Source organism: Hyla sarda, chromosome 8, assembly GCF_029499605.1.
Source record: "Hyla sarda isolate aHylSar1 chromosome 8, aHylSar1.hap1, whole genome shotgun sequence".
NCBI classification, from domain to species: domain Eukaryota; kingdom Metazoa; phylum Chordata; class Amphibia; order Anura; family Hylidae; genus Hyla; species Hyla sarda.
In genome coordinates this window covers 216,340,268-216,362,194 of record NC_079196.1, presented here as the reverse complement: position 1 = coordinate 216,362,194, position 21,927 = coordinate 216,340,268, and the positions used below count along the sequence as shown (strand labels likewise).

General features: G+C 48.3%; 1 protein-coding gene across 1 annotated transcript in view; it reads right to left on the bottom strand.

The window, feature by feature from the left end:
• Positions 1-1,948: 1,948 nt before the first annotated feature.
• Positions 1,949-21,927, bottom strand: part of FLII (FLII actin remodeling protein) — a gene marked incomplete at its 3' end in the record, with an annotated part of 40,493 nt that continues 20,514 nt past the window's right edge. The window contains 23 exon segments of the mRNA XM_056535539.1: positions 1,949-2,014; positions 2,160-2,265; positions 3,087-3,193; positions 3,280-3,408; positions 3,493-3,553; positions 3,638-3,792; positions 4,523-4,760; positions 4,841-4,980; positions 6,084-6,272; positions 6,360-6,551; positions 8,526-8,630; positions 8,732-8,903; positions 10,087-10,170; positions 10,248-10,322; positions 15,762-15,844; positions 15,933-16,112; positions 17,386-17,598; positions 18,049-18,185; positions 18,311-18,467; positions 20,221-20,305; positions 20,386-20,543; positions 20,620-20,795; positions 21,815-21,918. Of these exon segments, the coding sequence (XP_056391514.1) occupies positions 1,949-2,014; positions 2,160-2,265; positions 3,087-3,193; positions 3,280-3,408; positions 3,493-3,553; positions 3,638-3,792; positions 4,523-4,760; positions 4,841-4,980; positions 6,084-6,272; positions 6,360-6,551; positions 8,526-8,630; positions 8,732-8,903; positions 10,087-10,170; positions 10,248-10,322; positions 15,762-15,844; positions 15,933-16,112; positions 17,386-17,598; positions 18,049-18,185; positions 18,311-18,467; positions 20,221-20,305; positions 20,386-20,543; positions 20,620-20,795; positions 21,815-21,918 (3,112 nt within the window).

Sequence of the window (21,927 nt, the reverse complement as noted above, 5' to 3'; positions counted from 1 at the left end):
TGGGGGGGGGGGGGGGGCGAGACGGGACACTGATCTACAGTGTTCCCCAACCAATGTGCCTCCTGCTGTTGCAAAACTGAATCTCCTGTTAGGGCATGATAAAAGATCATGCGAACTTACAGTAAATTCGATTCGTCACGAACTTCTCGGCCCGGCGGTTGCTGACTTTTCCTGCATAAATTAGTTCAGCTTTCTGGTGCTCCGGTGGGCTGGAAAAGGTGGATACAGTCCTAGGAAAGAGTCTCCTAGGACTGTATCCACCTTTTCCAGCCCACAGGAGCACCGGAAAGCTGAACTAATTTATGCAGGATAAGTCATCAACTGCCGAACCGAGAAGTTCGTGACGAATCGAATTTACTGTAAGTTCACTCATCTCTATTCTAGACCATCGCCACAGATTCCCTGAAGCTTCCCCTCATTTTCTTGAAAGAATTTTTTGTTTTAAAGTAGTAAAATAAAACATAACCTATCGGTATCATTGTAATCGTATTGACCTACAGAATAAAGAAAAACTGTGTAGAAATGGAACCCTCCAAAATTAGCAAAATTGCATTTATTTTTTTCCTTAAAATTTCATTCACAAATTATTTTTGAGTGTTAGGGTATATTCCTCCAGGTGGACGCCGGCGAAGATACTTCGGCGGTAGGACCGTGGGGGCACTGCGCCGTCACCATTGACAGCTATGCAGTACTCGCGGAATTCCGCGCAAAGGATTAACATGTTCTTTCTTTGAGCGAAACCATTTCAATTCCGCAGTGTGAACGGGTCTCGCGGAAGAACCATTCACACTGATGATATTGTTAACAGCGCGGAATTCTACTCGCAGAATTGCGCAGTGTGAACATACCCTTACAGTACAATGAAGGATAACATTAAAGGGGTATTCTGGCTTTAAACATCTTCTCCCCTATCCAAAGGATAGGGCAGTGGTCTTCAACCTGTGGCCCTCCAGATGTTGCAAAACTACGACTCCCAGCATGCTGGGAGTCGTAGTTTTGAAACATCTGGAGGGCCACAGGTTGGAGACCACTGTTATAGGGGATAAGAAGTATGATCGCAGGAGTCCCACTGCTGGGGACCCCCGCGATCTCTGTGCAGCCCCCTGCATTCTGTGCCATCACGTCCCCTCCCATAGACATGAATGGTGGAGGCGTGGCATGATGTCACGAGGGGGTGTGGCCATGACATCACATCCCTGTCTCAGAGGCAGCGCCCAGCACAGAATGCTGGGGGGCTGCACAGATATTGCGGGGGTCCTCAGCGGAGGGACCCCGGCGATCATACATCTTATCCCCTATGCTTTGGATAAGATGTATAAAGCCGGAATACCCCCTTTAAAAAGGCTTTAAACAAAGGATAGGGCAGTGGCCTTCCACCTGCGGACCTCCAGATGTTGAAAAACTACAACTCCCAGCATGCCCGGACAGCCGTTGGCTGTCCGGGCATGCTGGGAGTTGTAGTTTTGCAACATCTGGAGGTCCGCAGGTTGGAGACCACTGGGATAGGGGATAAGATGTATGATTGCAGGTGTGCCGCCGCTGGAGACCCCCACAATCTTGGTGCAGCCCCCTGCATTCTGTGCCGGCACGTCCCCTCCCATAGACATGAATGGACGGGGCGTGGCATGATGTAACAAGGGGGCGTGGCCGTGACATCACGTCCCTGTCTCAGAGGCAGCGCCCAGTACAGAATGCCGGGGGGGGGGCTGCACAGATATTGGGACCCCTGCGATCATACATCTTATCCCCTATGCTTTGGATAAGATGTATAAAGCCGGAATACCCCCTTTAAAAAGTGCAATTGATCCGGCAAAAAAAAAAAAAAACACAAGCCCTCGTGTGGCTCTGTGGATTGGAAATGTAAATTGCTCTTGGAGGAAAAAAAAAAACGTGGAAAATTTCTCAGTCACTAAGGGGTTAAACTGCAGATTATGTATCGGACACTTACCTGACACGCCTTCAAGCTGAGCTTTATCTCCACCTGGCTGGTCTGACTCCCAACCCACATGTAGACCTGGAAATAAAAATTGTTTCATTGATTAATAAATTCAATTCATTAATGATTAAATTAAAATATTAAATTAATATGAAATAAAATTGTATTTATTGCCAGGTTATCCATATAAGAAGGGGACGCACTGCTGGGATTGTGCCCTCACCTCTTGGCCGTTGTCCAGGAGCATGATGTCATCATCAGCGAGGTCGTCCTGACAGAAGTCGGAGCATTTTTCGGACACGGAGAAGTATCCCTTCTCGTTAGAGCATCTAAATGAAAGGGTTAATTATTTTTTTCCTCTAATAGTGTTCTCACTGTGCTGCATCTGTCCGTTTGCCATTAGCGCCCCCTAATGTATGGCGTGGCAGCTGCGAAATCTACTGTCTATTGGTGTTGTTTTTGGGCAAGTCTTGGGCTATGAAGTTGCGAGAAATTTAAACAGGTATCGTGCCGCCGGACCAGCATCAGAGTTACACTTTAACTCTCTAAAAAGAAGCAAAAGATTAAAAGCACAGTCCACTAAAAAGTGTCTAGAAAATTGTTTGCCAACATAGGTGAGGTGCCTCCAGCTGTTGCACGATACAGCAAATTTCGAGTGCATTTTTGTAACATTAAAGGGGTACTCCGGTGCAAATTTTTTTTTTGTTTAAATCAACTTTCTTAATCCTTCCAGTACTTTTCAGCTGCTGTATGTTCCAGAGGAAGTTGGGTAGTCTGATCACAGTGCTCTCTGCTGACACATGGCAGACTGGAAAGAACTACACAACTTCCTATGTAGTATACAGCAGCTGATACTACTAAGTACTGGAAGGATTAAACAATTTAAATAAGATTTTTAATAAATTTTTTATTTAATTTTTTATTTTTAATTAAGATTTTTAATTTTCAAATCTGTTTAGCTTTCTGGCATCAGTTGATTTAAAAATTGTTTTCCACCAGAGAACCCCTTTAAATCCAAAGCAATCCCAGTTGTGAGTGGCCCAGATTTGGCGGCCATCCGTCACACTGGAGTATCCCTTTATGGTTCCCCTAATATTCTGAACCCAATAGTGTTGTGGAGTTGCTGGACTGGCGATCCCCTTCTACCTACCTGAATAAACGGGAGAACTTCATGTAGTCTGCATCCTCGTCGTATGGTTTCTGGCCCCCGATGCCCACCCAGAAGAAGTTTTCTGGCTCCTCGCCTTCATTTATAACCTGGTGAACAGAAGACGACGTCATTCACTTCTCTTGTCCAGGTCACCACAGAAAACCCCTCCGACCTCTCCCCTCACGCCCCGCACCTGTTTACTATACATGTCATCAAACATGGTGTTCATGATGTCCTCCGCAAGTTTGGCCTCATCGGGGTCCGCAGCTCTCCCCACCCAGGTGTACACGATCCCTTGGTTATCGGTGCTCTCAAAGGGAACCTGAAAACACACAGGCAGGTGATTGGGGGGGGCAAGATGGTGGAAGAGTCTGAAGAAGACGTCATTGCGACCTTGAGAACTCACCTTCAGCAGATAGCAGAACTCTGAATTTAACAAACTGCAGTCTGTGTTCACCTGGATGACCCTGGGGGTGGGATAGAAGAATTCTAGATCTATATATACAGGCAATGGTCTCCTCCATATTGACCCTGTGTCCCCCCCTCTATACCTCGTGCACAGGGAGCTCCCATTGGTCCTCATGTGGTAAAGGCTCGGCTGCAGCCCCACGTCCCTCATCTTCCTTTTCCCTTTGTGAATTATGAACTTTCTCTTAAAATGTGAGAGGAATTTGGCGTTTTCTTGTTGTTGCGTCATCCTGACAACCTGCAGAACAGAAGAGCGAAACGGAGAACGGATCGGCCGACACATCAGGAGAATGTGGGGAATAGTGATATAAGAGGGGGGGGGTTATAGTGATATAAGAGGGGGGGGTAATAGTGATATAAGAGGGGGGGGTGAAATAGTGATATAAGAGGGGGGGGTAATAGTGATATAAGAGGGGGGGTGAAATAGTGATATAAGAGGGGGGGGGTGAAATAGTGATATAAGAGTGGGGGGGGTAATAGTGATATAAGAGGGGGGGGGGTGATAGTGATATAAGAGGGGGGGGTGATAGTGATATAAGAGTGGGGGTGAAAGTGATATAAGAGGGGGGGTGTAATAGTGACATAAGAGGGGGGGTAATAGTGATATAATATGGGGGTAATAGTGATATAAGAGGGGGGGTAATAGTGATATAAGAGGGGGTAATAGTGATATAAGTGGGGGGTAATAGTGATATAAGACGGGGGTAATTGTGATATAAGAGGGGTGTAATAGTCATATAAGAGGGGGGGTAATAGTGATATAAGAGGGAGGGTAATAGTGATATAAGATGGGGGTAATAGTGACATAAGACGGGGGTAATAGTGATATAATGGGGGGGTAATAGTCATATAAGAGGGGGGGTAATAGTGATATAATATGGGGGTAATAGTCATATAAGAGGGGGGGGTAATAGTGATATAATATGGGGGTAATAGTGATATAAGACAGGGGTGATATATGATAATACCTCCAGCTTCCCTGGGAACAGACTCTCAAACTTCTTCTGCAGACTGAATGTGAACGTGAGCCATCCCATGTTGGAGGCCTCCCTGCCCTGCCAGAAATAGACCACACACTGGAAGTCTTCCTCCGGCTGCTTCTCCTCCTCATCCTCGTCATCCTCCTCCTCTTCTCCATCATCATTGATCTTCCTCTTCTTCCTCTGCTGCTCCTCTTCTTCTTCATGTTCTACCGGGACCCAATACCTGATGGAACACATATTGTACATGAGGTCCAGCGGGAGCATATATGAGGTCCACCCCGGATGTACTGATATTCTATTTACCTGCACAGGAACACATAACAATCCTCTGTGTGAAAATGGCCGAACTCTTCTTCAGGTAGACGGGCAAACTTCTTCCCCTCCAGTACAAATCCTTCCATTCCATCCAGATCTTCATTCCACTCCTCAGTGAGCTGCTCGGCCTACGCCATGAAGAAGAGGAACAAATATTTTAAGAAGGCAAAGCACTCGGCCCCTCGGTTCAGCAAATGTGGAAGGACTCTATTAGGACATGAAAGTGCAGTTACATCACACAGGAAAAAACAAAAAGACGCAACTGCGGGAGGAGCAGCGACGGCTCCGTTTCGCGGTCAAACACACCGCTTGGTCACGCAGATAGTTTTGCAACATCTGGAGGTCCACAGGTTGAAGACCACTGGTATTGGAGGTTATACTCATGTGTCCCCGCTGCCCTGGATGTCACCCTCCATCGCTGTCGCCGCGTCCCCGGGGGTGTCCCCGACGCTCCGACAAGGCCTCTGCTTCGCCGCCATCACGTCGCTACACACGCCGCTCCTATTGGATGATGGGACGGCGTGCGCAGCGACGTGATGACGACGATGGAGAGCACCGACGATGCAGGGGATCCCGAAGAGGACGCGCCGGAGCCCCGAGGACAGGTAAGTGATCGTCAGCGGACCACACGGGGCACCGTAAACGGCTATCCAGGGGCAGCTGAAGCAGTCTGCGCTGCCGGATAGCCGTTTATGCGATGGCCCCGACATACAAAAGCATCGTATGTTGATGCTGCCTTCACCATGTGATGGCCTCTGAGAGTGATCGTATGCTGAATTGATCGTAGGTTGGGGGTCACTGTACCATGTATAAATGTGCTATGTATAAACTGTGTCAAACTTTCTGTCCACAGTGTCAAGACATTGAGAAATATGTTTATGAATGGTGTAAATGGCAGCTACAAACAAGGACAAAATGCAAGAGACTTAAAGGGGTACTCCGCCCCTAGCCATCGTATCTGTGACTTCACGAGCCTCCGCCCCGCATCGCCAGTCATCCGGTATGGAGCGAAGTTCGCTCCGTGCACCGTATGTCTGGGGTGCAGCAGGAGAGATCACAGGGGTCCCCAGCGGCGGGCCCCCCGCGATCAGACATCTTATTCACTATCCTTTGAATAGGGGATAAGATGTCTAGAGGCAGAGTACCCCTTTAAGGAGCAAAGTGCAAAATGGGCAATTTGTAGTTTATGATGTGCCCATCCATGGCGTCTCTATTACACACACTGTCTCACCTCTGAAGCTGGCATAGGGGGCTGACGTGGCAGGAAGAGAGCAGTGAGGTCAGCCTTCATCTGGTCCTTCTTCTCTGCATCTTTCTTCACTTTTCCCTGTAGCCCACCGGGCTGCGCCACGCTCTCGGCATTCCTGGTGTAGTCCACCTTCAGGACATCGTCCCAGTTCTTAAACTTCGATTTAAACACCTAGAAACAGGAAACAGATAAAAGTTTTCTCTGGCTCCTCAGAGGAGCGGTATAGAAAATGGCTGGCGGCAATGCTTCCCTCCATACCTGGAACTCTGTGCCCTCCAGGTTCCGGATTACCATGGCATGTTTGGGCCGGTGGAGCATTCCGCACAGCTCCTGTCCAAGCTTCAAAGCGGCCGCTCTGACCAAGCGAGAAGACTTCCTTCCTATCCAGATGAATATGTCAGTGTGACAATCCAGGATGTACACGGACTTGGTGTCCAGCAGGCTCTGGAGCTGAAGAATATGAAGTGACAATAAGATGCCCATCATAGTAACATCTACCAATATATAGTGATACAGACACATTGATTCATGTGTAGATGCTGCCTGGTTAATACAATAGTATAAGTGGATCTAAGCATAGATATATAAGTATAGAGGATCTCTCCTATGTGGTGTAGTATAGAGGATCTGTCCTGTGTGGTGTAGTATAGAGGATCTCTCCTGTGTAGTGTAGTATAAGGGATCTGTCCTGTGTGGTGTAGTATAGAGGATCTGTCCTGTGTGGTGTAGTATAGAGGATCTCTCCTGTGTGGTGTAGTATAGAGGATCTGTCCTGTGTGGTGTAGTATAGAGGATCTGTCCTGTGTGGTGTAGTATAGAGGATCTGTCATGTGTGGTGTAGTATAGAGGATCTGTCCTGTGTGGTGTAGTATAGAGGATCTCTCCTGTGTGGTGTAGTATAGCGGATCTCTCCTGTGTGGTGAAGTATAGAGGATCTGTCCTGTGTGGTGTAGTATAGAGGATCTCTCCTGTGCGGTGTAGTATAGAGGATCTGTCCTGTGTGGTGTAGTATAGAGGATCTGTCATGTGTGGTGTAGTATAGCGGATCTCTCCTGTGTGGTGAAGTATAGAGGATCTCTCCTGTGTGGTGTAGTATAGAGGATCTGTCCTGTGTGGTGTAGTATAGAGGATCTGTCCTGTGTGGTGTAGTATAGAGGATCTCTCCTGTGTGGTGTAGTATAGAGGATCTCTCCTGTGTGGTGTAGTATAGAGGATCTCTCCTGTGTGGTGTAGTATAGAGGATCTCTCCTGTGTGGTGTAGTATAGAGGATCTGTCCTGTGTGGTGTAGTATAGAGGATCTCTCCTGTGTGGTGTAGTATAGAGGATCTCTCCTGTGCGGTGTAGTATAGAGGATCTCTCCTGTGCGGTGTAGTATAGAGGATCTCTCCTGTGTGGTGTAGTATAGAGGATCTCTCCTGTGTGGTGTAGTATAGAGGATCTGTCCTGTGTGGTGCAGTATAGGGGATCTCTCCTGTGTGGTGTAGTATAGAGGATCTCTCCTGTGTGGTGTAGTATAGAGGATCTCTCCTGTGTGGTGTAGTATAGAGGATCTCTCCTGTGTGGTGTAGTATAGAGGATCTCTCCTGTGTGGTGTAGTATAGAGGATCTCTCCTGTGTGGTGTAGTATAGAGGATCTCTCCTGTGTGGTGTAGTATAGAGGATCTGTCCTGTGTGGTGTAGTATAGAGGATCTCTCCTGTGTGGTGTAGTATAGAGGATCTGTCCTGTGTGGTGTAGTATAGAAGATCTCTCCTGTGTGGTGTAGTATAGAAGATCTCTCCTGTGTGGTGTAGTATAGAGGATCTGTCCTGTGTGGTGTAGTATAGAGGATCTGTCCTGTGTGGTGTAGTATAGAGGATCTCTCCTGTGTGGTGTAGTATAGAGGATCTCTCCTGTGTGGTGTAGTATAGAGGATCTCTCCTGTGTGGTGTAGTATAGAGGATCTCTCCTGTGTGGTGTAGTATAGAGGATCTGTCCTGTGTGGTGTAGTATAGAGGATCTCTCCTGTGTGGTGTAGTATAGAGGATCTGTCCTGTGTGGTGTAGTATAGAAGATCTCTCCTGTGTGGTGTAGTATAGAAGATCTCTCCTGTGTGGTGTAGTATAGAGGATCTGTCCTGTGTGGTGTAGTATAGAGGATCTGTCCTGTGTGGTGTAGTATAGAGGATCTCTCCTGTGTGGTGTAGTATAGAGGATCTGTCCTGTGTGGTGTAGTATAGAGGATCTGTCCTGTGTGGTGTAGTATAGAGGATCTCTCCTGTGTGGTGTAGTATAGAGGATCTGTCCTGTGTGGTGTAGTATAGAGGATCTCTCCTGTGTGGTGTAGTATAGAGGATCTCTCCTGTGTGGTGTAGTATAGAGGATCTCTCCTGTGTGGTGTTATATAGAGGATCTCTCCTGTGTGGTGTTATATAGAGGATCTTACCAGCCTCATCTCTGGCACCAGATCTATTTTCGGCCTCTTTTTATGCTCCACACAGATCTTGTAGTTCACCTGCGGCAGCTCCAGATACCCCAGACCCAATCCAACCTGCAGGGGGCGACACAGACGACTGATGAGACACAAACCGACCCCACAGCGATAATCTATACAATCACAGCAGTGACCTCACCCATCACCCGCTCACATACCTTATAAAGTTTGGGCCGTGCCGGCTGGAAGTCGTCTGGTACCCAAGGCTTGATCTCCTCCGGTTGTCCCCCCAACACGTCCCAGAACTCGGGGGTCTCCTGCTCCTCTGTAACCTGTATGATCTCCGCTTTCCCCTTTCTTTCGTTCTTGTTGATCTTCTCAGCAAACAGTCTATGATATTTTTTAATAAGAGAAAAAAAACTTACAATGGAGGCTCCAGCACAACTACCCTGCTACAACTGGGTGCCCCCTGCTGGTCACTTCTATAAACACATTATATATTCTGCTTCTATAACTATAGTATATATTTTCCTAAAAAAAAATTTCCCATTTGACTTGATGGGTGAATAAATACACCTTTTTTCTGCCATTGGAGTGCCGCTTTCCTTTTTTGGAGTTGTTTAGGAAGGGTTTGGAGTTTGAACCTGCGAAGGCTGAGCACCCGATCTGGACTTTAAGTCCCATTGTACAGTGCCGGTTCCCTCAACTTTTCTTTTTATATATATATTCATTCTTCTGATATATGTTCTCCTCTACCTTTTACTTTGGACTAAGGGGGAAGTCACACATCCTATTGCAGTGCTTTCTAAAAAATAAATGTGCCTCCAGCTGTTGCAAAACTACAACTCCCAACATGTCCAGACAGCTTTTGTAATATAGCAACAGCTGTTTGCAACAATGTTGTATTCAATACACAGCCTGTTATATGGATTTGTATTGGGACTGTTGCAAAACTACAACTTCCAGCATGTCCTGACAGCCGAAGGCTGTCAGGGCATGCTGGAAGTTGTAGTTTTGCAACAGCCGGAGAGCCCCAAGGTTGTTGAATGCCTGTGTAGACACATAATTATAATATATATATATATATATATATATATATATATATATATATATGAAAATAAATGATATAGTGGCCTATTACACCATCTGTGGCACTTTCTATGGCTGGGTGCCTCCTGCTGTTGCAAAACTACAACTTCCAGCATGCCCGGACAGCCAAAAGCTGTCCGTGCATGCTGGGAGCTGTAGTTTTAAAACAGCTGGAGTCACAATTTTAAAAAAAAACACTGTCCTATTGACACTTGCACAACAGATGTTAATGATTAGTGTTATACCGCCATCTAGTGGCCAACACGTTATAACGATAATTAACGCTAATTATGCTGATAATAGATGCGAATGGAAACCTTGCAGATCAGGTTGCCAAACAAGTTTAGCTTCCTGGATAAAATCCATCACTAATACCTGGGAAACCCAAAGACTGTCTGGGCATGCTGGGAGTTGTAGTTGATCCCACTACTAATTCCGGGGAATGCCTCCCTGTTATCGCCTCCCATAAAGACGCCGCACTTACCTGGCTTTGGTAGTGTTGCTGAGCGTGGCTTGTGACCCTCTCCAGGTGTAAATTTCCAGACCATGGTCCAGGAGAAACACATACCTGAAATACACAAATGTCAGATGAGCGAGGCCTGACCTACCCAACAACAAATTCATCAATATCCAAAAGGCACTGACCGGGGGTCCAAGGAGGAGCCTTTTAACGGTACAGGCTCCAGGCGGATGTTTTTCTTGCCGTAAATTCTGTAGAGTCTGAGGGAAAAAATTTAAAAAGATGCTCAATGTCAACTTGTGCTCAAACAGCGCCTCCACTGGTCGAGCAGGTATATTACAGAACCATAGTCGCTGCATGATACATGCTAATACAGAAAAGTAGATTTTTTTATGCTTAGCGTAAAATCTCTTTCCCGGAGGATCCATTGGGGACACAGAGACCGTGGGTTTATCTTGCTGCCACTAGGAGGCGCTGACACTAGGCATACAAAAAGTAAGTCGGCCCCTCCTGGCAGGATATACCCCGCCTACTAACCCTTCAGTTTAGTCCCAAAGCAGTTGGAGACGACCGACAGAGAAAGAAACCAGCAGGTGTCCGAGGGAACCAGGAAAAAAAATAAATAAAAAAAAGACCGAAAACAACCCCTCAGACAGAAAACGGAACCCTAGCAATAAAAACATATGGGTGGGTGCTGTGTCCCCCAATGGATCCTCCCAAAAAAAAAAAAAGAGATTTTACGGTAAGCATTAAAAAAAATAAAAAATAAAAAAAAAATAGACTTTTCTTGGTCGGCTCCATTGGGGGACACAGAGACCGTGGGACGTACCAATGCAGTCCCCAGGGTGGGAAAAATACCCAATTCATAATCAGGCGGAAGACTGAGCCACTGCCGCCTGCAACACCTTGCAACCCAAACCGGCGTCAGCGGACGCAAAAGTGTGCACCTGGTAGAATTGTGAAGGTGTGTAAGGAAGACCAAGAAGCCCCAATGGAACGCATGGAATGTGCTGTAACTTGAAAAGGTGGGACCTTCCACTTACGATGGTACGATTCCAAGATGGCAGAACGGATCCACCGCGAGATGGTCGCCTTGGAAGCCGGAAGCCCCTTGTGACGACCCTCCGGAATCACAAAAGAAGGAGTCACCCTGCCGGATGGAGGAGGTGACGGAAAGATGGATCCGGACAGCTCAAACGACATCCAGACAATGTAGGGAACGCTCCTCAGAGTTGGATGGAGCCGGACAAAAGGAAGGAAGAACCATCTCCTCGTTCACGTTGAGATCCTAAGGAGGGGTGGGGGACCTGTATGGCAGCGTTGCATGGGCCATGCACTGCAGGAAGGTGCGGAGGTGAGAGTTGGAAGCTAACGGCTGTTGAAACAGAATAGAAAGAGCCGACACTTAACCCTTAAAAAATCTGAGTGCCCAGCGCTGATCCAGACCGGACTGCAAGAAGGCAGGGAAAGGAAAAGATAACCGGAGAAACAGACTGAGCATCGCACCACCGGAAATAGGCCCGCCAAGCGGGATGGTAAATCCTAGCAGAAGGCTGCTTAAGAGCCCGAAGCATGGTGCGAATCACCTTGGTAGAAAACCCTGCACTCTGAAAACTGTGGTTTCAACCGCCACGCCGTCAAATGCAGAGACAGTAAATTGGGGTGGCAGAGAGAGAGAGAGAGGACCCTGGGAGAGCAGATCGGGACAAACTGGAAGACGCAGAGGTACATCGGCGACCAGCCGAATTACATCGGCGTTCCACGTGCGTCTGGGCCAGTCTGGAGCCACCAGAATTGTGGGAAAGCCCTCTGCCTTGAGTTTCCTCAGAACCCTGGGCAGGAGAGGGGAAGAGAGGTAAGAAAGGCTGAAGGACAACCACGGGATCACGAGCACGCCCACTGCCCGAGCCAGAGGGTCACGGAACATTTCGGGGTAAAACAAGGAACCCGTCTGTTGTGGCGAGATGCAAAGAGATCCACATCCGGGGTTCCCCAAAGATCACAGAACTGCGCAAACACCTCGGGATGGAGAGACCACTTCCCTGGGTCCGCAGAGGAGTGGCTGAGAAAGTCCGCTTCCCAATTCTCCACTCCCGGAATGTGGATCGCAGAGATGGAGGGAACTCAAGTCTCAGCCCAGAGAAGAATCTTGGAGACCTCCTCCATCGCCGAGCGACTGCTCGTGCCGCCCTGGCGATTGATGTACACCACCACCCTGGCGTTGTCCGACTGGACTTGAACAGGGTGACCCTGTAGGAGCAGTTCCCAATGAAGGAGACAAAGAAAAATGGCACTGAGCTCCAGAGAGGACCAGCGACCCTGGACTGTTGGGTCCCGAAACACACCTCCCCAGCCCAGGAGGCCCGCATCTGTCGTGATGACCTTCCAGTGGAGGGGGAGAAACGACCGCCCCTGGAGAAGGAGGGGAGAGTGGAGCCACCCCAGAAGATAATGACAAACTGAGAGGGGGGGGGGGGGGGGGGGGCAGAAGAATCCGACGACTTTTCCCACTGGGCCAAGATGGCCAGCTGGAGAGAGCGACACCGGAACTGGATGAAAGGAACCACCTCCATTGCCACCACCATCCGGCCAAGCACCTCCATTCAGAAGCGAATCGGGACCGGAAAGGGGCGCCATAGAAGGTGGATACCCCCCCATAGGGAGCGCCGCAGCAGAAGACAAACCCGGGCAGCTGCTGTGTCGAAACGGAGACCCAGGAAGATAAGAGACTGAGTGGGAGAAAGGTTGGAATTCTCCCGGTTGATCACCCAGCCGAAGGTGGACAGGGTCTGCACCGTGAGATGAAGGCTCTCAAAGTTTTGGGACCAGGACGGAGCTTCGATCAAAAGATCGTCCAGGTTAGGAAGGACCGAAAAACCCCGGGCCCGGAGGATGGCAATCACTGCCACCATGACCCTGGTGAAAACCCAGGGAGCTGTGGCCAGGCCAAAAGGAAGGGACACGAAATGGAAATGGCCCGTATGGACAGCAAAACGGAGAAACCGCTGATGGGCCGGGAAAATGGGGATGTGCAGATAAGCGTCCCGGATATCCACGGAGGAAAGAAACTCCCCCTGATCCATGGACGAAACCAACAAACTGAGGGACTCCATACGGAAATGTCGCAGGAGCAAGTGGCAGTTGAGCAGTTCGAGGTCCAGAATGGGACTAGCAGAGCCCCCTTTCTTGGGGACGACAAAAAGATTGGAGTAGAACCCCGAAAAACGCTCCCCGGGAGTAACGGGAGCAATAACTCCCTGAGCAAGGAGGGTACGCAAACCAACTTGAAAAGCCGCCACCAAAGAAGGGGAACGAGGAGGGCGGGAACGGAAGAAGCGATCTCGGGGGAAAAGAAGCGAACTCTATCCAGTAACCATCTGATACGACGTCCCGGACCCAGGAGTCCTGAACCTACGCTAGCCACACATCCCAGAAAAAAGATAGATGACCTTCCACCCGAGAAGAGGACACGGATGGGGGCGTCCCATAAGGAGGAGGGAGGCTTATGGTTACCGGGCTTGGGCGCGAAGAACGGTTGGCTGACTTCCAGGAAGGACGGGCCTTGACGGAGGGAGCTTTGCGCGATTGAGAGGAAGCCTGCTTGGAAGGATGACCCAAGGTAAAGGACCGAAAGGGCTAAAAAGAAGACTACTTCCAAGGCAGATCAGAGCGGCGTGGTTTGTTCTGTGGCAGCAGAGAGTTTTTACCTCCAGTTGCTTCGGATATGATCTCGTCCAGGCGCTTGCCAAAGAGCAGAGTACCGGAGAAGTGCAACTCAAGAGAGATTTCTTCAAAGCCGTATCCGCATCCCACGCCTTTAGTCACATGGTGACTAAAGTTACCAAAAGCAAAGCCGTACAGCGGGCGGACTCCAGTGCTGCCAAACACAGGTAGTCCCCAGCCCGAGAGAGTCGAGGTGTGAGGTCAACTAAGTCCACTGGAGGGGCACCTGACAAGATGCCTTGGCAAAGTAGGGTCTGGGGTCTGACATAGGTGTTAGTAAGAGTAGACAGCAAAGAAATGGAGAACTCTCACCCGGGTCCTGTGTCCCGAGGCCAGTGCTGAAGAAGCAGGCTGCAGCTGTCCTGTGGCTGGAGCTGAAGAAGTAGGCAGCTGATGAGAACTTGCACACCGAGCTAGAAGAGGAGAAGGGGGAGGCACAAGCTGCAATAGCCAGGAAGGAGGGTATACTTAGGGACATGTACGGCGCCCCATTGGAGGAGGAGGAGGAGGCAGTCGCGGCCTCAATCAGTGCCCTTCCCGCCACGTGCCCAGCCTAGGATGCACCAGATGGAAGTAATGGGCGCCGGGGCGGGGGTTTGGGGAGAAAGGGGAGAAAGCTGCCCCGCAACTCCGACCATCCCGGAGACTGAAAGAGACAGAGCCAGTATCCCTGCCCCAAAGCCTAATAAAGGATAGGGAAGTCCTCCAGGGGTCCCAGGTGACAGGGTCCCGGAAAAGGGGAACATCCTCACCCTAAACCGCCATTCACCTAAGAGGTCTTCAGCCAGCTATTGTCACCTGCATCATGTCAGGCTGAGACAGTGGCACGAGCAGGGAAGTTAGGGGGACTCAGATCCAAGGTGCAAGCCCAAGTGCTGGCTGTTGGCAGGAAGGGGTTAACGGTGCATAATCTATGCCCAGTGCCCCTTAGCCGAATATGGGGGAACAGGCAGCGCCATGCTCCGGAACCCCCACCTAAAAAAAGAGAAAAGAAAAAGGGAAAAAGAAAGCTAATACAGTCCCTAGCTATAAAATAAAAAGAAGACCTGGTCTGGAGAACTCCAGACCTGTGTCTGCCTCCTACTGACACTAAGCTAAAACTGATTAGCTCAGAGTCAGTAGGCGGGGTATATCCTGCCAGGAGGGGCAGACTCTCTTTTGTATGCCTAGTGTCAGCGCCTCCTAGTGGCAGCAAGATATACCCACGGTCTCTGTATCCCCCAATGGAGCCGAGAAAAAAAACACTTTGCTCCATTGACCTTCACACGAATATAACACCCCATGCAGATGTGGTATATCAGTATATGATCCATATTTTCATGCACAAGTGTAAATAAGCCCTTAGCTCAGTGTTTCCCACCCTGGGTGCCTCCAGCTGTTGCAAAACTACAACTCCCAGCATTCCCGGACAGCCTTTGTAGTTTTGCAACAACGTTGTTTTCAATACACAGCCTGTTGTATGGATTTGTACTGGGACCGGTCCAGCCCACAGTTGCTCTACAACCTGTTGCAAAGCTGCAACTCCCAGCATGGGCATGCTGGGAGTTGTAGTTTTGCAACCGCTGTATGTAGACATATAATTCTATGTATGATATAGTGGCCTATTATACAGCACTATCTACAGCACTATCTATGGCAGTCCCAACCTGGATGCCTCCAGCTGTTGCAAACGACAACTCCCAGCATTCCCTGACAGCCTTCGGCTGTCAGAGAATGCTGGGAGTTGTAGTTTTGCAACCGCCACAGACCCACGGTTTGTTGAACGCTGGTGTAGACATATAATTCTATATGATATGGTGGCCTATTATACAGCACTATCTTTGCCAGTGCTTCCCAAATTGAGTGCCTCAAGCTGTTGCAAAACTACAACTCCCAGCCTGCCCGGACAGCCGGAGGCTGTCCGGGCATGCTGGGAGTTGTAGTTTTGCAACAGCTGGTGGCGCCCTGGCTGGAAAACACTGCCCCCTACAGCTCACCTGGTGTTGTATTGTGCATCTTCCACTGTATAGAAGCCACTGGCTGATCCTCCTTCTATGTAGGAAATTTCATTGTTAAACACCTGAGAAGAAGACCAAAATGGAGCAGGTAAAGCACGCGCTTCCTCTACTCCTATCAGACATCTTAGACTCGTTATTCGTTTGTCTCACCAGACTAAACTCTTCGCTCTCGTCGCCCATCTCTTCCCGAATAGTGCGGCCTTCGGCGCCCAGGTAGTTTCGCAGATTCACGGCGTGGATAGCAGAACAAGCTTTCTTATCCAGGGAAGTCTCCTGGCCGATCCAGTAGTAGATCTCCCAGTGTAGAGCGCCATTGTCATCCATGAACGTCTAAGGGGAGGAAATCAGCTCAGTTGATATAACGGCCTCAGGTTACAATATTTTCAGTCTTTTCTTGACCATTGTAACTTGAAACTAGACTCTCAACATACAATGCTACGGACAGTCCAGATCTGTGACGTGTCAATGGCCGGAAGAACCGACCAATCAGAATGGACATATCACTGGTAAAACCTGTATTACTCAAGTGTATGTGCTGACTGGTGTCTGGTAGCGCCCCCTACAGTACAGGGAGGTATTACATGTTCTATACTACTCTTTACCTGTATTACTGAAGTGTATGCACTGACTGGTGTTTGGTAGCGCCCCCTACAGTACAGGCAGGTATTACATGTTCTGTACTACTCTTTACCTGTATTACTGAAGTGTATGCAGTGACTGGTGTCTGATAGCGCCCCCTACAGTACAGGGAGGTATTACATGTTCTGTATACTCTACCTGTATTACTGAAGTGCATGTAATGACTGGTGTCTGGTAGCGCCCCCTACAGGATAGGGAGGTATTACATGTTCTGTACTCCTCTTTACCTGTATTACTGAAGTGCATGCACTGACTGGTGTCTGGTAGCGCCCCCTACAGTACAGGGAGGTATTACATGTTCTGTACTCTTTACCTGTACCAGGATTAGCTGCTCCTTTGGACATCAGGTGAGGGCCGCTCCATTACTTTTTTAGGACACTGTGTGTTCTGTACAGGACCCTGAAGAAGCTCCTGTCCTCTATATAGACAGTGATTACAGCTCCCAGCAGATCTTTATTACTTTTATATGTAAGGATTTGCTTTATCTATATTAGTTATCTACTTATTTTTCTTTAATCATCACTTTATCCTATTTTTTGAGGACATTTTGGGGCTTTAGAACCAATTACCAGGTTTTCTAAGAGTTATGGTCTCAACATACAATGGTCTCAACATACAATGGTCGTTGTGGAACCAATTAATATTGTAACTTGCAGGACCTCTGTACTTCTATGGGCCATACGAAAACCAGGGCTAGAGACAGGTGTGGGTCCTAAGATGGAAATACCCCTTAAAGTCTCAGTGACATGTCAGACATTGAAGAAAAAGATACGGGCGGTGGGGGTGGGTATTCACCAATGCGTTCATCCAGAAAACGTAAATTTTGCACAGGAAAAGTCACAGATATTTGCGCAAATAAGTGATTGCTCAAATATTTGCAACAAAGACCTAAAAAAAAAAAAAAAAAAAAAAAAAAAAAAAAATAAAACAAACACTGATAATCCAGCAGAGCATCGCCACTCACCTTCAGCACAATGTAGCAGTCGGCCTCATAGAACTTCCCATGGAAAGCCTCGTCCACCAGGATGGGGATGAAGTTTTCAATCTGCCAGACAGTGACACCAGGGATCTGTCCTACGTCTTCAGTGAAAAACTCTGAATAATCCAAATGTGGCTTCTCCAGCCCCTGGTCCCACCGCCGGGTCTTCAGGTCGGTGTACTTCATTTCACCGTTCTCCTGCAAGGGAAAAAAGGAGACAGATGTCAAGACATCAGAAGAGAGAAAAGAATAGTTATCCGGAGACTACAATACTGTAAATTACACTGCAAAGACAATTTACTCTGTATACCGGTGTTTCCCAACCAGGGTGCCTCCAGCTGTTGCAAAACAACAACACCCAGCATGTGGTCAGGCAGAAAAGAAATTAAGAAAGAAAAGAACTTTCTCTGTTGTATACAGCAGCTGATAAGTAGTGGAAGGATTAAGATTTTTAAACAGAAGTAATTTACAAATCTGTTTAACTTTCTGTCACCAGTTGATTTAAAATAAATTGGGGAGTAACCCTTTAATGGTTTCAGTTGGGGTCATGACACCAACGGTAGGGCTGGGACTTTGGGTCATAATACCAAACAAAATCATCCATATTGCGTCTCATAACTGGCCTAAGTCTTTTGAAGGCAAGCTCACCTGTATCTTCTTGTTCTTCTCCTCAGCCACGTCCGACATTCCCTTTAGCACCTGCTTGGCCTGGTCATCCTTGGTGGAGTCCTTACGTCGCCTGAGACGCATCTTTCTTGCGGAGGAATCCTTTGTTGCACTTCCAGCTGAATGTTTAGACACCAATGAATACTTTAGCCTTATTTCTATGCAGGCATATAAGCAGAGCCCTGAAAAAGCTGGCAAAAAGGAGACTAAAACATCTTAGGCATCACAAGGAGGGCCCACTTACCACCTGCAGCGGCGGCGGCAGCAGCGGCTGTGGCTGGGGATGCCCCTGCCAGGCGTAATTGGTTCTGTAGGGAGAAATCTATGTTGTAGAACTCAGAGGTGCGGTCCGCTGGTTTGGGGGGCATCACAAGGTTGGGGTTCTCTCTTACATCCAGGACCTGGAAACGCATAAAAAAAGTTAGGTTCAAAGACTAGAAGACTCTATAAATCAGTGTTTCTCAACCAGGGTGCCTCCAGCTGCTGCAAAACTACAACTTCCAGCATGCCCGGACAGCCTTTGGCTGTCCGGGCATGCTGGGAATTGTAGTTTTGCAATAGCTGGTGAAACCCTGGTTATGAAACACTGCTATAAATTATGGGTATGAGATGCAAAAATACAGCCTAGTAGTTAGGTAGAAGCCCCAAGTAGGTAGGTAGGCAGGCAGGCAGGCAATCTCCCCCAAAAAGGGTAGAAGCCCCAAGTAGGAAGGTATGCAATCCTCCATAAATAGGTAGAAGCCCCTAGTAGGTAGGTAGGGAACCCCCACTTATTAGGTAGAAGACCCCTGTAAGTAGGTAGGTAGGGATTCCCCCCCCCTATTAGGTATAAAACTCCAGTAGGTAAGTAGGGAATCCGCCCCATTAGGTAGAAGCCCCTAGTAAGCAGGTAGGGAATCAGCACCCCAATAGGTAGAAGCCTCCAGAACATAGGTAGGAAGGGACTCCTCCTATTACGTAGAAACCCCCAAAGGCCCCTACACCCTTTGTTCTGTTAGTGGTGGGAACACTAAGATAACACATCCTAGATCTGAATGAATGAACTAATTGTATGAAACACTTTCGTCTTTACAAAGTTGAATGTGACAACAAAATCACACAAAAATTATCAATGGAAATCAAATGTATCAACCCCTGGAGGTCTGGATATGGAGTCACACTCAAAATCACAGTGGAAAACCACACTACAGGCTGATCCAACTTTATGTAATGTCCTTAATACAAGTCCCAATGAGGCTCAGTAGTGTGTGTGGCCTCCACGTGCCCGTATGACCTCCCTACAACGCCTGGGCATGCTCCTGATGAGGTGGCGGATGGTCTCCTGAGAGATGTCCTCCCAGACCTGGACTAAAGCATCCGCCAACTCCTGGACAGTCTGTGGTGGATGGAGCGAGACGTCCCAGATGTGCTCAATTGGATTCAGGCCTGGGGAACGGGCGGCCAGTCCATAGCATCAATGCCTTCCTCTTGCAGGAACTGCTCCAGCACATGAGGTCTAGCATTGTCTTGCATTAGGAGGAACCCAGGGCCAACCGCACCAGCATATGGTCTCACAAGGGGTCTGAGGATCTCATCTCGGTACCTAATGGCAGTCAGGTTACCTCTGCCAAGCACATGGAGGGCTGTGCACCCCCCCCAAAGAAATGCCACACTATTACTGAACCACCGCCAAACCAGCCATGCTGGAGGATGTTGCAGGCAGCAGAACGTTCTCCACGGCGTCTCCTGATGTACTGGCCTGTCTCCTGGTAGCACCTATATGCTCTGGACACTACACTGACAAACAAGGCAAACCTTCTTGCTACAACTCGCATTGATGTGCCATCCTGGATGAACTGCACTACCTGAGCCACTTGTGTGGGTTGTAGACTCCGTCTCATGCTACCACTAGAGTGAAAGCACCGCCAGCATTCAAAAGTGACCAAAACATCAGCCAGGAAGCATAGGAACTGAGAAGTGGCCTGTGGTCACCACCTGCAGAACCACTCCTTTATTGGGGGTGTCTTGCTAATTGCCTATATTTTCCACCTGTTGTCTGTTCCATTTGCACAACAGCATGTGAAATTGATTGTCAATCAGTGTTCTTCCTGATCTAAACAGTGTATGGGGCAGCTGGAAGCAGGAGACTGTAACATATAAGTGGTTGTTACCTACCTCCAAGTCTGGTAAGAAGTGGATGGCTTCCGGCAAGGTGACCAGGCGGTTTTTATTCAGAACCAACTTCCGTAACTTGCCCGATCTGCAAAGAACCAATAAGATGTGTAAACCCTCAATATCCAACTCTCAGGCCCTGAATCCCCCTATAGTATTTGGCATTACCTGCACAGACTCTCAGGTACAAGCTCCAGGTTGTTGTTGGATGCCATAAATTCCTCCAGATTGCTGAGTTTGCCAATACCAGATGGGATGCCATCAAAGTCCAGCTTATTGGAGTTTAGGTAAAGCTTCTTCAGCTTGGATAACTTACAGATAGCAGACTAGAAGCACATAATAAAGAATTACTATACAGGCAGCTAGCGTCCAGTAACCCAGCTCATCTGAATGACGACCTACCGGAATTGAGGTCAGCTGGTTGCGGGAGAGGTTGAGGGTCTCGAGCTGAGTCCATTGATCGATGCACAGGGAGAGTTCAGAGATTTGGTTGCTGCTGAGGTTCAGGCGTTTCAGGTTGGCAAGTGTGTACAGGCACTCGGGGACCCGGCTCAGGTCATTCATGGACAAGTCAACATCTGTATGGAATTATAATGGTCTCACATAAAAAATAAAAAAAACAGTCCAAGAGTGCCACATCGGTCGAGAGGTTGTAGCTGGTATTGCAGCTCATTCCTATTCATTTTAGTGGAGCTGAGCCGCAATACTAGATGCAACCAGCCTACGGCTGTCAGGGCATGGTGGGAGTTGTCCTTTTGCCCTTTTGCAACAGCTGGAGAAAGGGCTGGCCCAAGACATTGTGCCGCAATGCCCCCCCCCCCCCCCCAAATACATATCAGGAGGACATGATCAAAAAAACGCAATGCTGTTTTTATTTTTATTTTTTTACTTTTACGCCATTTACCGTACAGGATTCATTTGAACTTTTATTTGAACGTGATTTGAACTTTCAATATGGAAGGGATTAATGAGTGTTTTTTTTAAACTAAAAAAAAAAATATTTAAAATTAACAAACACTTTATTGGTCCCTTAGGGGACTTTTAGGGGGACTCATTAGATTACTCATACAGGTGAAAGCAGTTTCATAGAATTTCACTGATCTGTTTGATCTGTGAAACTTATTTGGAAGAGCCATGGACCAAAAGGAAGGAGAGGTAAGCCCCCTGGCTACCTCTACAGTGGATCGCCCCCCCTGTGATTGTGCTGCAGAGAGCGATCCACCGCACTGGACCACCAGGGAGCATTTAAAGGTCCCTTTAGACACCAATATCAGCTTTGACAACGGAGATCTAAAGGGTAAATAGCCGGATGCAACGATCACTGAATGCCAGCTATTATCGGCAGCCCCAGCTACAAGAACCAGCTGGGGGCCGCCAGGTATGAAGTGGGCTCGAGTGAGGAGCCCGCTCCATACACCCTGAGCGGCACCATGATGGACTAGGTCCTTCATGGGTCAACAATCTTCTCGGGGGTGGAATTTGCCGCGCCTGTGAAGGTGCCGTCTGGGTCCAATAGACCCAGTGGGATCCACTGTAGGCCCTGGCTGGAGAGCTATATATTGGGGGTACACTAATATAGATAACGTCAGTATCTTACCTGATAGATTATTAAGGCCTTCCAGGGATGTAGGCAGATTGCTCTGTGTTCGCTGCGTGTTCCTTAAATGCAACGTCTGCAGGGCGACCATTGCAGGGAGCTGCCTGTTAACA